Source organism: Silene latifolia, chromosome 6, assembly GCF_048544455.1.
Source record: "Silene latifolia isolate original U9 population chromosome 6, ASM4854445v1, whole genome shotgun sequence".
NCBI classification, from domain to species: Eukaryota; Viridiplantae; Streptophyta; class Magnoliopsida; order Caryophyllales; family Caryophyllaceae; genus Silene; species Silene latifolia.
In genome coordinates, this window is record NC_133531.1 from 32,438,327 (window position 1) to 32,453,486 (window position 15,160).

The 15,160-nt window shown below is 39.9% G+C and overlaps 1 protein-coding gene and 1 non-coding gene across 2 annotated transcripts; both read right to left on the reverse strand.

Annotated features, from left to right (window-relative positions):
• Nucleotides 1–1,440: 1,440 nt before the first annotated feature.
• LOC141587951 (uncharacterized) lies at nt 1,441–2,157 on the reverse strand. Its single transcript, XM_074409413.1, has one exon. The coding sequence runs from the start codon at nt 2,155–2,157 to the stop codon at nt 1,441–1,443; it is 717 nt and encodes a 238-aa protein (XP_074265514.1).
• Nucleotides 2,158–10,705: 8,548 nt separating this feature from the next.
• Nucleotides 10,706–10,811, reverse strand: LOC141589508 (small nucleolar RNA R71). Its single transcript, XR_012520443.1, has one exon. It is a non-coding gene; the product is annotated as a small nucleolar RNA R71 (small nucleolar RNA).
• Nucleotides 10,812–15,160: the final 4,349 nt, after the last annotated feature.

Sequence of the window (15,160 nt, forward strand, 5' to 3'; positions counted from 1 at the left end):
ATTTATTTTATTATGAATCGGCCAAAATGATTATTCTTTGTAAGATGTAAGACTAGTAATTGTTTTGTATGACTTTTCTTCTTCTTTTGGACATGGTCTCTCATTGAGAAGTGAACAACATGGTATAATGTTTACGATTGGAATTAATTCATTAGTGTGTACTTTATTTGTGAAGTAGTGGCTTGCTACCTTGTTATACTAAGAATGATGGATCTGGATTTTACCCGGAACCTACCCGGATCCGTAGGATCCAAATATGGATCTCGAAATTTTGGACCCTCAGGATCTGGATATGGATACACCATGTGTAAAAGGATCTGGATCTGGATCCTATAAGATTCGGTCCAGATCTTATCCATTGCTATCCCTAGCAGTGACCACTGCGACTCTTCCAAAGGACGCGACATTGTTGCGCTTGTTCCGGATTGAATTCTGTCTCTGAACTTCCATTCTTGCTTTGACCTAATTATTTAATTACGTAATTAATCGACTATTAGCCATAATATCTCCCTTAATCTGTCCATATTTTCTAACCTAGTTTATTTTCCCTTTCTTTTCTCAAAGTATCCGTCTTAAACATATTTTTGACGTAAATCAATTAAATCATTGTAATTTATTGTAATTTCAATTATCGTTATTTAATTTATCGTATTATTTATTGTATGATTTATTTACTTGCTCTTCACATGTAAATTAATTCTAAACCATAATCCGACATTAATGAGTGCTAAATTATTTGTCAACCGACATCGTTAATTCACATGCTAGGACTAATCTGTGGATGTTGCATTGCATGCATATAATCGACAACATATTGAGTACAAACGATTTCCCTAATCATTAGTAGAGGCCGCTATCGAGGCGAGCAGGATTAGGTGTTCAGTAAAAGGACTTCCTAATACGTACCCTCACCCCTTACTCGAGATCTTTGTGAGAATCCGTGTTCATTGGCATCCACGAGAGTCATTCTAGACATAGAATGCTAAGGGTAACGAGTTCTTAGTGTTCATGTAACTACTTTGTGTCTTAACATGACACGAGGGTATTCGAACGGTTCCAATTTCCCATAAAAATTGGTGGCGACTCCACAAATGCAAACGCTTGTTCCCAAGCGCCCCCGTGGCCCATGTCCACAACATCAAGAAAAGCTTCTCGTAGGTCCCCAATTTGGAATCTTATAGCCTTTATACTTTCAATACGATTCTCCCAACGAGTGACCGATAATGGTTTAAGAGTTAACGTTTTTACATTATTCTGTAAAATATTCCATCTTTTATTTGAATTCGCTAATATCGTGTATATGCGTTGAATAATTCCAAAAAAGTCTCTAGCTTTACCACAGGTTTCAGCCATATCACATAATATCAAATTAAGACTATGACAAGCACAAGACATATAATAAGCTCGGGGATTTATATCTATCAATTTCTTTTAAACTCCTTAGTGCTTCTTTTTCTTATTTGAGCCATTATCATAACCTTGCCCCCTTATATCATCTATGTCAAGACCCATATTTTTTAGTTCAACCTGGAGAACATCAGAAAGGCCCTGACCTGTTGTATCATCAACATTCAAAAATCCTAGAAACGATTCCTCGATGGTAACACATTTTAAAGAAACATCAACATATCTTAATATCATAGTCATTTTTTCTTGATGGTTGCTATCAGGAGTACAATCAAGTATCACAGATAAATACTTTACTTGTTTTACTTTTCTTATGATTTCAGATTTAATTTGAGAGGCAAGCAAAAAGATTAATTCATTTTGGATTCTGTGACCAAGATAGTGAACATGAGTATCATGATTTGTGATTCTTCGAACATGCTCTTGAACAATAGGATCAAACTCAGCAAACATTTCTATTAAACCCAAAAAGTTTCCATTACTACCCTCGTACAAACGCTCCTTGTGACCTCGAAATGCTAAATTATGCTTAGCAAGAAACTTCACAATTGAAATTATTCTTAATAAAACTTGATTCCAGTGCTTCTTTTCCTTTTTAATTTGAGATTGATTTATACTATCAATTATTTGATTATTCTGAAGTCTCAGACACAAATCATACCATGTGGTCATATTTTGAATATGCTGTAAACTTGATTCATGTTCTTTAAGCCTACCACTACGATGTACCCAACTATTGAAACCTTCCATCGCTAATCTACCTCTTCTTGCACAACCTTTACTAAAAACCTTACAACAAAAACAGAAGACTTTATCAAGTTCCTTTGAATAAACAAGTCAATCTCTGTCACATTTTTCTCCTTTCGGTAAAATTCTAGTATAAGAAGTGAATGAGAAAAATCTATTTAAATCATCCTTCGGACCTAGATCAATAGTCATATCCCTTTTAAGGCCCTCCTCAACTATAACATCAACCATCTTAGAATCTAGAGCATCCCAATTTCTAGGGTCAAATATATCAAATCCAAATTTTTCCATATAATCGGTAGCCTCTTGAGTTTCACTATCACTTACAACATGATTATCAGTATTACCACCATCACTTTGACCATCATTATTTTCGTAATTTTCCCCTATGATACCTTCTTCAACAAAGGGGTTGGAATTATCAAAATTCTCATCACAACCAGTCGTCTCATTTAAAGGGGTACTATGAGATGGATTCAAAAAACATTTATCAAGAGCCCCTTTTTTAGATTGATTCCATTCTTCAATCCTTTTCCTTTTTTTTTCGCTTTTCATACCCAGATTCATGTTTCCTAAGTCTAGAAGATATGATTGATTGATTGACGGTTTAAAAACAGCAGAATACCCAAACAAATCAGCAAATAAGCATTAAGAAATTCACCCGGAATATCTGGAGGCACAAATCGCAATTGACAATCACAACAAGTTTGCAAGCCTTCAATCTTCAAATTTTGTAACCTAAATAAAATCAATGAGCACAAACATTACAATTAACTAAAGAAAGTTAGAAAACCAAGTATATTTACAATAAAGAAGCAACGAAAACATTAGATTGAAAAAACAATGATAGTTAATTAAGAAAAGAAAATCTTACCATGACAATCAATTAAAGATGAATATTGAATCAAGAGAGGACAAGATGATGAATTAATTAAGAGAATAAGGTTTGATTTTCTAGTTTTTAATTATTTTGGGGATTTCGGGAAAAATTAATAGAGTAATCTTTTTTTTTTGTTTATCGATGGAAAGCAGTAAAGGGAGAAGGTGGAGTAGCGTTACAGTGCGTCGTTTTGAGTACAATTTTTTTTTAAATTAAACAATGTAATTGCCAATTTTGGGCCCTTTTATTTTTGGGCCCCTGTGCAGAGGACCGAATCGCACAGGTCTTGGGCCGCCCCTGATGGCAATACACGCAAAGCATCGGAGAAGACGCTTGGTAAATTCTTCCAATCCTTTATCCTTTATCCTTCCTTTTCTTTTTGTATATATAAGCATGGAGGAGGATGAGATATGTGATGTGGGTGTTTCCTTTGAGAATCGTTTTAAATATGCTTGTGTTGTTGGTGTGCTGTTAGGACTAGATATTGTGTGCATTTAGAGTAGATATGTATATATGTGTTCACTCTTGCATTCACGTAGCTTGTTCATATGTTTAGTTGCATTTCATACACGTTGCATCTTGTTTGTAAATAGTTTTATATAGGGTCTAAATGTGGAGGGTATATGTCGTCAATGATGATAATTGTTTTACCTGTGTCAATCCTCTCTTGATAGCTTGTGCCTTTTGATGACACATGGTTAGGATTTTTGCTTTCAAGAACCCAGAAGTCTAGCTTAACAACCAAGTTGCAACCACCCTATGAGACCGTATTAGGCCCGAGACTCGACCTAAGACCGACATAGCTACTCAAATATGAGGACAGAGCCTCCATATGGCCGGTCCATCAAACCGGTCCATCAAACCGGTCCCGTTAGGTATTTGTGAGTAGTTATCCTTGCGTGGTGTGTCATGTCAAAATGCATAAGTATGGAGCTCATTCCTTGATTTCGTATAAATGTTGATGTGCATATTGAGACGATTATGTTCAATAAAGTAACCGCACTATAGCCAAATAAGCCTTTGTTATACCCTTGAGTCATTTTTCCCTTTTGTTAACCCATTTTTAGCCTAAGCCTTTTCGTTTCTATTGCCAACAAAATAACAACATCCCATAAACAACTCACCTTTGTTGAGTAGTTCGTCATTGTAGTCCGTTTGTGGAAGTGTATTTGGGTCAAAATTGACTTTCCTTGGAGTGTATAATCTTGGATATCACATGTGTGTCGTTTCTTCAATTTTGGCTCATTTTGCTTGAATAAGAAGGTTATAAGTATTTGAAAATGAAACAAAAAAAATCAATAAGAAAAGAGAAAAATAATGAAATGAAAAACAAAAAGAAAAGAATGTTGTATTTGTGTCCAGTAGAGGGTTGATTGATTTGCAATTGATCTTGTTTCGAAAATAAATGAATGATTTTTGGAAATGGCAATCTTTACCAAATTTCGTGAAGGAATTCCTTTGCATTGGGTATGGTTTAATGAATTGGTTAGATGTGGCAACTACTCGATCCTTAGCCCAACATGTCCTAAAATGATGCTTGCACAAACCCCTTTTTACCTAACCCAAGCCCCGTTATAACCCGGTTGTTTCTTTTGTATGTGCATCATTTTGACATTTCTCTTGCGGACATTGGATGGAGTACCATATTAGAATGCGGGCATGCTTCACAAGTTAAGTTAGGGGAGTGATTTTGGTTACTTTTGTCACAATAATCACCCGATTCTTCATTAGGTGACTAGTGAAACCCGTCAGAGTCAGCCTTGGATCTCCTTTGGTCAAGGGATTGTAACACCCCCACATACCAAGGTGCCTTACCAGGACCACCCTAGTATGAGAGACTGATACCATCTCGGTTTCCCGAGACTAGTATATCAAAAGTAACCATCCCAAAACATTTATTAAAGTATATATAAGATAAAGTTACATAGTTCCGAAACCAAATCAAACAAGTGTTTACTAATCTCAACAAATGAAAGCTAAATAGTTAACTCGTAACAGCGGAAGCTCGACCCGAAGTGATGACTCCCTATCTCGTTCCCATAGCTAAAGACCATCATCACCTGTCACAATCTGCTCACCATCCCCGAATGGATCACCACAGATTTTACAAAACAACAACGGGGTTAGTTCACTGCATAATCAAAATAAGACAAAGTACAATAAGGATAAGCAGTTGTTCCACAATCCATCTCCAACTCCCAATCACATATCGTAACTGACTACACACTAAAGTGTATAGCCTTGCCAGTGGGGGGCCGCAGCCGTACCAGCCAAATCCCCGCTCATCAACGAGCGATAACCCTGTTCATTAATGTGCACATCCGCTCCTGTGGCGGGTTCCACAGAGGGCGAAACTAGGGCGTGAAGCCACTCCCGCAACTGACTCCACTCAGCCAAGGACGCGCCTCGCGAACATCACCAACAACCATCACAACACCAACACCAACACCAGCAGCAGATAATCACAATATCAATCGTACAAACAATTACCACATAATCTTAAATCAATTAAACAATAAACCGAGTAGGGAAACTCTACATGTTCGCAATCCAAACACGCACACAAAAAATCAATAGGAATTCTCCATGACACCGTCAGCTACACACAATAATCACATACCATCACTATAAACCAATCCCCCAAATTAACCCAAACCAATAATTAGAGCAAAACCCTAAAAGACAACCTATTAATTGATTACAAAGCACTAGAGACTTACCAATGAAATCGACGCAAGAGAGAAATAAACAAGGACTCACAAACAATCAACAATCTTGGGAGAGATTAGAGAGGATTAGAGTTGCGCAGAATGTTTTAGGTTTTGTCAAACGTAAAAAGTGAAACAGTAAATCTTAATTTATAACTCTAATCGTCTCTAATAAAACCGCGGAAATAATCTCCGTCAGACTGGGTACTCGGTCGAGTATAGAGTATACTCGGCCGAGTATCCCCTACTCGGTCGAGTATTCCCATACTCGGCCGAGTATTCCTGGACAGTAGCCTGACCAGAAATACACGACGCACTTACTCGGCCGATTAAGCTACATTCGGCCGAGTAACAGACTTAGAAAACCGTAGTATTACAGTCTTCCCTCCTTAAAAAGAACTTTGTCCCCGAAGTTCCAATCCAACCTATAAAACATGAACGCCTAACACTAACTCCACCAACCATGCTTACTTCCACAACACGGCTCACGATATCGTCTCAACTACAGCATAGCCTCTCGATACTAACTCCATAATACTATCAAATACCCACAACATAAGTGTTGCCAACTCTGCCTTACTTCCATAACGCTCACTAGCAACTCAATACCAAGACAATCCACCAAACAAGATCAACACCAAAACGGAATATTACATTCTACCACCCTTAAAACAAACTTTGTCCTCGAAGTTTACTCATACACATAAACATCATCACCCAATCCATCAACACTATCGAAGTTTACTCACACTCATAAACATCATACTACAACAAGCACTGCCATTACCTGTAATAAAATCAACCACAACACAAATCCATCCTTTATTCTACACTAACACTCAAACTTCCAATTATACTACAACATGTACAACCATCAAACTCTCTTTGTCGCATCCTACTCCTCTTAAGATAAATGTTACGTCCTCGAAACTCACTAATACTAAATCCTTAGCTATATCTTCTCTTTATCTTCATCACCACCGCATGTCAACGATAACCACCTCTAGCCTCAACACCTACCTACATCCATTCATATATCTAAGGCTCTCTTACTCTAGCCGTTCTCATATCTCAATTCATTCGGCACACCACCTAACCTATACCACAAAATCCTTAGCATAACCATTACCGCAAACGACATACTTCTTTATACCTGCACTTATCCCCACAATCATAACTTGCGATCCACAAATGTTACACACACTCACACTAGATCCTCAATTTCTCTTGTTCATTACCGTAAGACTCATCCATAACTTAACATAACACTAGTTCCCAATAAAGATTACGAACCACTTACCGCTTCCAGCTCAGCGCACACATATGCCACAAAACTCTTGCCATAACTATGTCGACCCATGCCTCATCTAAAACAAGGACGAAAGTACTCTAACAACTTCTCACAATTGTGTCCCATTAACATGAATATCACTATACCATGACAACAATGAAGACATACGCAACTTTCTTCCATATCATACTCTACCATCACTCCCAATACGAAACTGGTAAGAAATATTAATAAACAAAAACAACACCCTATATGCCCAGACCGACTCTGACAGGAAACAGCAGTAAACAAACAACAATCTATATAACTGATATATACTTTCGAAAGTTCGTCTCATCAGTATCCCACATACTCTACCACAACCGATGACGGCATCGCAACACCGCCACCAATAGCCGCACCGCAGCGCGAAAATACTCGTATCACAACACGAATTACCGTTCCCGGATCGCCACCCGAGGCACAACAACCACATCGATAGTCATCGCAACTTATACAATCCCATAACACTGACTCAGTACAACTTCCTAGACCAGAAGACTTCCTTAAAACCGCTTTACTAGATCACAATGCAACATATTACACGGAATAACAGATAATAACCTTATGAATATCATCCATACTATTACTCATGAGGCCGGAACCTCACAATATCACTTACAGATATCATACATACACATACAAATATAAAAAGCCATTCCACATCACCCAAATTACCATTTTTTTGAATATCATCTTATTAGGTTATCGTACACAACATCTGACACGGAACACTCATATAATGACTTATAACCATCACACCAGACCATTACTCGTGAGGTCAGAACCTCACATAAACATTTACACACATCATAGACTCATAATCGAATCTAACTACCCAATCCTGATCACGTAAGTTACCACTTGATAATGGATATCCTTCACCCGAGCTTAACTCAGATGCCCTTCATAACATATCCTCCAATCTGCGCAATTATCACCACCCGGCGAACGTAACCATATCGTCATAGCTACCCAACTACTTATACCCCCTCACAACCATACATACTAATCAGACCTCCACAAAATCAATCTTTTTAGAACGACTAACTTCCCTATTTAACATCATCCTTAACCAGCAGTGACAACACTACGGCACCACCATCTTTCATGCAACTACTCTCTTACTATCACTTCTTAATATAATAATCCTTTTGTTTCCTCTCTTTGGTTATCATCCCAAATAACGAACATCAAATCCATCAACAAAATTTACCTCAATATTAGTTCCAATTCTAACCTTTATTGTATCAACATCTAACTCTCCACCAAAATCTCATATCGTGCAAACACTCTACCAGCTTCTTACCCCCTTAATACCTCGAAACCCACGGCTAACATGTCGTCCTGAACTCCGATATAACCATTAACTCACACCCTCTCATGATGCTATCGTAAATTTCCATAATTCCTTACTTTTATGTCCCATAACATTGGTCAACGTCTGATACGTGCATTTTATATAGTCTTTTCAGCCGTATTTTGCACGTATTTCCATGTACTTTTGTACCGTTTTATATTGCATTATGCCCCGAAATGGCTACTTTGGTTTGTTTGGTCTGTTTTATAGGAATGAACCTGAAAGTAATGGAATCGTACCCTTTTCGTCATGTTTTGCATGCATTCTGAGGAGACGGGAACTTTAGAGCAAGAGCACTGCATTAGGATGCGTGAAGGAATGGTCAACGAAGCCGTCGGCAACGAGTTGAAGCTGTTTTGGAGGAAGAACACTCGATCGAAGGCTTTTATTGGTCGATCGAGTGGTTTCACGTGCTGAGGAGGTCGATCGAGTACTTTATTGTACTCGATCGAAATGCTGGAAATCAGGGTTACTCGATCGAGTAACAATTCTGCTCGATCGAGTGGTTTACTTACTGAAGTCCTCAATCGAGTTGTCTCAAACCACTCGATCGAGAGGCTTTGAGTCTTTCACGGGCTTTAATTAGTCTTCGTTGCTTATTTAGTTAATGGACTTAGTTTTTTTATTTAAGCGTGAACTAATTAGGTCATTAGGACTTCTGAACTACTTCTTTACACTGCTGAATACTGGGTTACGCCACTTCTCTTCTCTTAATCTTTCCCTTAAACTCTTCACTGTAACTTTGCTTTTGGGATTATTTTGCTCGGATCTTGTGTTCTTTACGCCGGAATTCTTGCTATTGTAATCTTTTCCTCCTTTTAATCTTAATCTTTCCTTTGTTTGCTTTAATTCTCTTGTTTTATTCTCTTAATTTACGCCTAAAATTTTATTTATGCAATTTCATTATTATTTCATTATGTTTATTATTAGTTATTTCATTATTATTAATCTTGACAACATTAATAGCATGAGTAGCTAATTTCATTCATGTTGAGATTAGGGGATCTATGGTAGAAATGTGACGATGTAGCGAATAGGCTAGATGACTTATTTGTGAGAATCTGTACCCAAGGCAATTTAATTATAATACCGACTTAGTTGAGTGCACGCTTCTAAGTTACCCTTTAATCTGGTTAAATTTATTCCTGGATCGGAAGATTGGACTAAATAGACCTACTATGAACAGTAGACTACCCTAATGAGGACGGAAGTTATGTTAGTGGAAATCTAGGATAGAAAGTGGATCGGAAGGACCTTTCAACATCCGTCTCACAGTATATTATCTAGACTATTTGCAGTTGAGTCATTAGACTACCATAGTGAACCGAAATCCCGACATGTTCCCTCTTTATTGATCATCTTATTCATATTTTCTGCCTTTTTACTGCTCTTTCTTTACTACTCTTTCCCTTAAGCCTTTATAGTTTAGAAAACCAATTTCAAACCCCCATTTTGTGACCAAATAGACGGACCTTTAACAGATATCTTGCCTCTCTATGGAGATCGACCTGACTTCCCTAGCTATATTAGTTAGTGCCAGTTGGTTATTTTTGGTAGGTATACGACTAGCCTGTCAAATTTTGGCGCCGTTGCCGGGGAGGCAATAGCCCTATCTGTTTTTGTTTTCGTTTATTTTTATCCGTCTCAGGGAATTTTAATTCCTTGAGACAGTTCTCATTTATCTTTTTCAGTGTTGTGTATGCCCAGGTCGAACAGATCGGAGTTAGTTTCAGCTGATTCTGAGCCAGAGAGACTGTTTAGACATAGACTCCGTCTACAAAGAGAACTTTGAAAGGAAGACTTGAGTACTTTCGAATCCGAGCTACAGCATTTTCTATTCGCATAAGATCAATCTTTAGTAGAAGATAATCTCATTTCTGCCGACCAACCAGTAAAGATGCCGAATATTGCAAGTCACTCGGAGCCTAAAGCATCCTCTATTCCTAAAGGTTTTAACCTCCAGACTGAGGACGGCAACACCTTTGACATCCTTCTGTCCTACATAAAGCTGGTGGAGAGAAACTTGTTTAGGGGTGTGGCGGGTGAAAACCCAAGGAAGCATATGGAGGTCTTTACTGATTACTGCTCTACTATTCCTGCTACAAAGGGAGTAACTCAAGACAAGATTAAGGAGGTCCTCTTTCCTTTCTCTTTGGCTGACTAAGCCCGTGAGTGGTTGACCGATTTGGACCGTACAGCTGCTGGTATCACCAACTGGGAAACTCTCACGCTTGCCTTCTATAAAAGATACTTCCCTCCTCAGCGCACTAATCAGCTGAGGGCAAAGATTAATAGTTTCAAGCAGACAGCTGATGAGACTTTCTATGAAGCTTGGTGTCGTTTCAAGAGGTTGGTGAGGTCTCTTCCTCACCATGGTTTTGATCCGGGGTTTCTGTCCAATCAGTTCTACAATGGGTTGTACGATGACCACAGAGCTATTCTTGACGCCTCATCCAACGGAAGATTTCAAAAGAATACTGATGATGACAAGGGATGGGCCATTATTGAGGAGATAGCGACCCATTGTGCTGAATATGGGAACTCAAGGGATGGTATTCGAACAGTCCATTCAGTTGACAAGGCAGTTGTGGCTCAGCTGAAAGCCATGAATGCTAGGTTTGATAAATTTGAGCTGCAAAATGCTGGGGAGCCACATACGGTTCATTTGCTGACTAGACAGGAAACTGTCATTTGTGAGAGATGTGGAGGAGATGACGGTCATACTGCTATTGACTATCTCACGGAGAAAGAACAGGTCCTTGTTTTTCAACAATACAGACAAGGAGGGGGTTCTTATTACAACAATCAAGAGGCAGTCCATCCCAATTTGAGGTGGACAAGTCAAAATGTGCTCAATCCCACTCCTCCACCGCAGCCGCAACAACCATATGTCCCTCCTCATAAGGCTCAACAAGGCTTTCAAAAGCCTCCTTCTTTTCCTCCTCCCAATCAAGGTGCATCATCTTCAGGTGGGGTAAGTGAGCTAGGCGAGCTTAAGTCAATGCTACAATCGTTGACAAAGCAGTGGCAATTAAGTGACCAACAGAAAGACGCATCCATCAAGTCACTTGAAACTCAAGTTGTTCAGCTAGCCGCGAACCAGTCCACGAGGAAACAGGGTCATTTGACATCTCAATCTGAGAAGAATCCACATGAGATGGTGAATTTGATTAATTTTAGGAGCGGTTGTTCTTATGAAGGACCAAAATTATCTGATGACAGGGATATATCAGACCCGAGGAAGGAAGTAAATGACGATGTACAGTCATTTGTTGCTGAAAACGAGCTGACCACAAAGAAGATACTCGATCGACTGGTTTCTGGGGGTCGATCGAGTAAAATTGAAGCTGAAAGGACTCGATCAAGTGGAAACATTACTCGATCGAGTGAACAGGATAAAGAAGAGCTCGATCGAGAAGTCCAAACAGCTCGATCGAGTGATATTGCTGAGGAAATTGTTCGATCGAGTGGTATTTTTGCTCGATCGAACACTGCTGATATTGGAGACCTTGATCGATAGCCTGCTAGTGCTCGATTGAGTGATATTCCACCATGAAGGACTCAATCGAGAGGCAAAAAGTCTCGATCGAGTGATAAGGAGCTTGATCCAGCTGATACGTTAGAAGAAAGAAACAAAGGGTTCGAGAAACCTATTACGGTGCCCTTCCCTAGGCGATTACAGAACACGAAGGCCAATCAACAGTTCGGTAAATTTGCCGAGCTCCTGAAAAGCTTACAAGTCACTGTTCCATTCGCCGAGTTGCTGACATAGGTACCCTCTTATTTAAAATTTATGAAAGAAATTTTATCACGTAAGAGGCACATTAATGATCATGAGACGGTAGCTTTGACCGAGGTAGGGACTGCCCTAGTTCAAAATAAGTTACCTCCTAAACAGTCAAACCCGGGTAGTTTCTCGATTCCGTGTCATATAGGTACCCACTTGATTGATAACGCGCTATGCGATCTTGGTGCTAGCGTGAGCGTCTTGCCTTTGTCTCTTGCTAAGAGACTTGGCTTCACTAAATTTAATTGCACGAACATGACTGTACAGATGACCGACCGTAGTATATCACGGCCAATAGGTGTCATAGAGGACATACCTGTTAAAATCGGGAGATTCTTTATTCCCGTTGACTTTGTAGTGCTTGACATACCCGAGGACACTCACACCCCTATTATTTTAGGGAGACCATTTTTATTCACTGCTCGTGCAGCGATAGATGTCGGGGGTAAGACACTAACATTTCAGGTAGGAGACGAGGAATTGATTTTCCATTGGTCTAAGTCCCGAAGGGATTCCATTCAAGCTCAACCTTGCAATGCCCTTTCCTCTACTGACTCCCCTATTGACACTCTAGATGAAAAATTGGAATTTTGTGCTGCTATTGTGACACCTCCGCCTCAGATTGAGAGCAAAAAGGAGGAGAATTCGTTTGTTTTCCTTGTTGCAGGTACAGATGAAAAAGATGCAGGAGCTGTCAGGGGTCGTTGTGCAATTAAAATCAATCAAATTGGGGATGACAACGTCAAAGCTGGTGAGAAAGAAACGAGAAAAGTTTGTGCGTACGTGGACGTCAACTATTCTCCTCCTACTAGTTCAAACTCAAGCTCGTGGAGAATGAAGAGGACGGTTAATGATGCCGAAGGTCCATCCTCCAGTCAAAAGCCCTCCGTTGGGCTACTGAATTGTCTTGAGAAGTGAGCGGGAAATGCCCCGTGTAACAATTTGTAAAAACTAATTTTAAATTTCCATTGAATTTTTTTATTGCATTTATTAGGACTATTAGAATTTAGACATTTTTAGCATTGTTAGAAAGACTATAGACTGCTATTTTTTTTATTTGGTATACTGGGATATGTTTGCGATTGTTTTTATGCAGGTTTGGGGAAGTTTTAACGCATCTTAAGGACTTATAAGAGGAAAAGCACTCGATCGAGTACTTTTTGTACTCGATCGAGACGATACTGCAGGAAAAGGGGTCGATCGAAGGCTTTGCAGCTACTCGATCGAATTGGCTGAATACGGGAGTTCTCGATCGAGTAGATTTCTACTCAATCGAGTAAATTGAAGCTGAAACTCCTCAATCGAGTAATTTAAAATCACTCGATCGAGTGAAAAGCATTTTTACACGCAAGAAGTGTCTACTAAACTCCCTTATTTGCGATAAACACCTCCCAAATCCTCCATTTTTATTGCTCTTTTACCAAATCAAACTCCTACAATTTGTTCTTTGCTAATTACTCGACAATTCCCCCTTATTTTCCCTTTGATTATTGTTCGTTTTTGCGGTCAATTGAGGAGTTAGGGTTTGTGGTTTTTGGGTTCGGAAAATCGCCATTCTTGCCTTGTTTTTGTCGATTAATTGCTTCCTTGTAGGTTTCTTATTATCAAGTAAGTACTCCCTTTACTTCTTTGTTGTTTAATTGCTTTAATTTTCACCTTTTATGAAGTAATTTGGGAATAGGGTTTCGGGTAATTTAATTCAATCGAAATTTTCGATTAAAAATTGGGGCTTTCTGTTTATATAGCTTCAATTGATGGTTGTTTCCCCTTATCTCATCGCCAATTAGTTGTTTGTTTCGAAATTTTTAGGCAAATAGCGAATTAGGGTTCCTGAAGTCAAAATTTTCGACTGTTTGGGGAAATTTCACTTCTTAATACGTTAATTGTTTACCCTCTCCCTTTTCTTACTTGATTAGGATGGACAGTAGTACAATGCCTTCTTCCAGTTCGTCTGTTAGTCCGTCCTTGCCTGAGATGGTGGTCCCTGCTGTCACCACCGTCTCCACGACCTTTAGTACCACTGTCACTGCTCCCATGTTCCTTGTTACGTCGGTGGCACGCATCGCATCTTCTTCCTAGCCCCCTTCTTCCTCTCGTGTCGGTTTCTGTTTGCCTCATCATTGCGGCTTCACTAGTACTTCAGTACGGTGACCACCCTGTTTGCGTGGTCACCCGCGATCCACGTTTTGTTCTTCGGGCGGCTCTAGTTCCTCGTCCCGTCGGAGGACGGGCTTCTACTTCAGGTTCTAGAGGCCGGGGTCGTGCACGAGCTACACCTGCTACTGGCCGTTCTGCTGGCCGTGTTACCATCCGAGGGGACGACTTCCTCGACTCCCACCCCGACTACCCCCAGGTAACTTTTGTCAACGGTATTCATCGCACTAGATTTTATACTTTTCTTGACTGTGACTTTCTCCCGACTCGTTTTTTGTGTCGTTCGTCACTTGAGAGGCTTGGTATCTACAAGCCGGTGTGTGATATTTTGAGGGGTACGGGGATGGCTGGACTTGTGACCATGAATGGCCACACCTTTAAGGAGCTGACCCTTGAATTTTTCAGCTCCTTTACCTTCTCCTCTGGGGCACACGACGTTGCCCCTACTTGTGCTTCTGTGTCTTTCCGGTTGTACGACCGGACCTTTTCTTTGACTTTGGAGGAGTTTGGTACTAGACTTGGCCTTTCCTTTACGGGCGCCACTGCCGCCCCTAGGAACGTCCTCCGTCAGCTTTGGCGGACTTTGGCACAGACTTCCTACGAGGAGCGACGTCTCGCTCAGGTCCACCTTCCCCCTGCCCGTTACTTCCTGCGGCTGATGGGAAGTACTATTTTTGACCGTAAGGAGCCAAACAACGTGACTAACACCGAGCTTTCTATTCTGGGCGGGCACTTGAACATTGACAGTAAGGGCCCCTTTCCCTCAACATTGCTTACTTGACCGCCC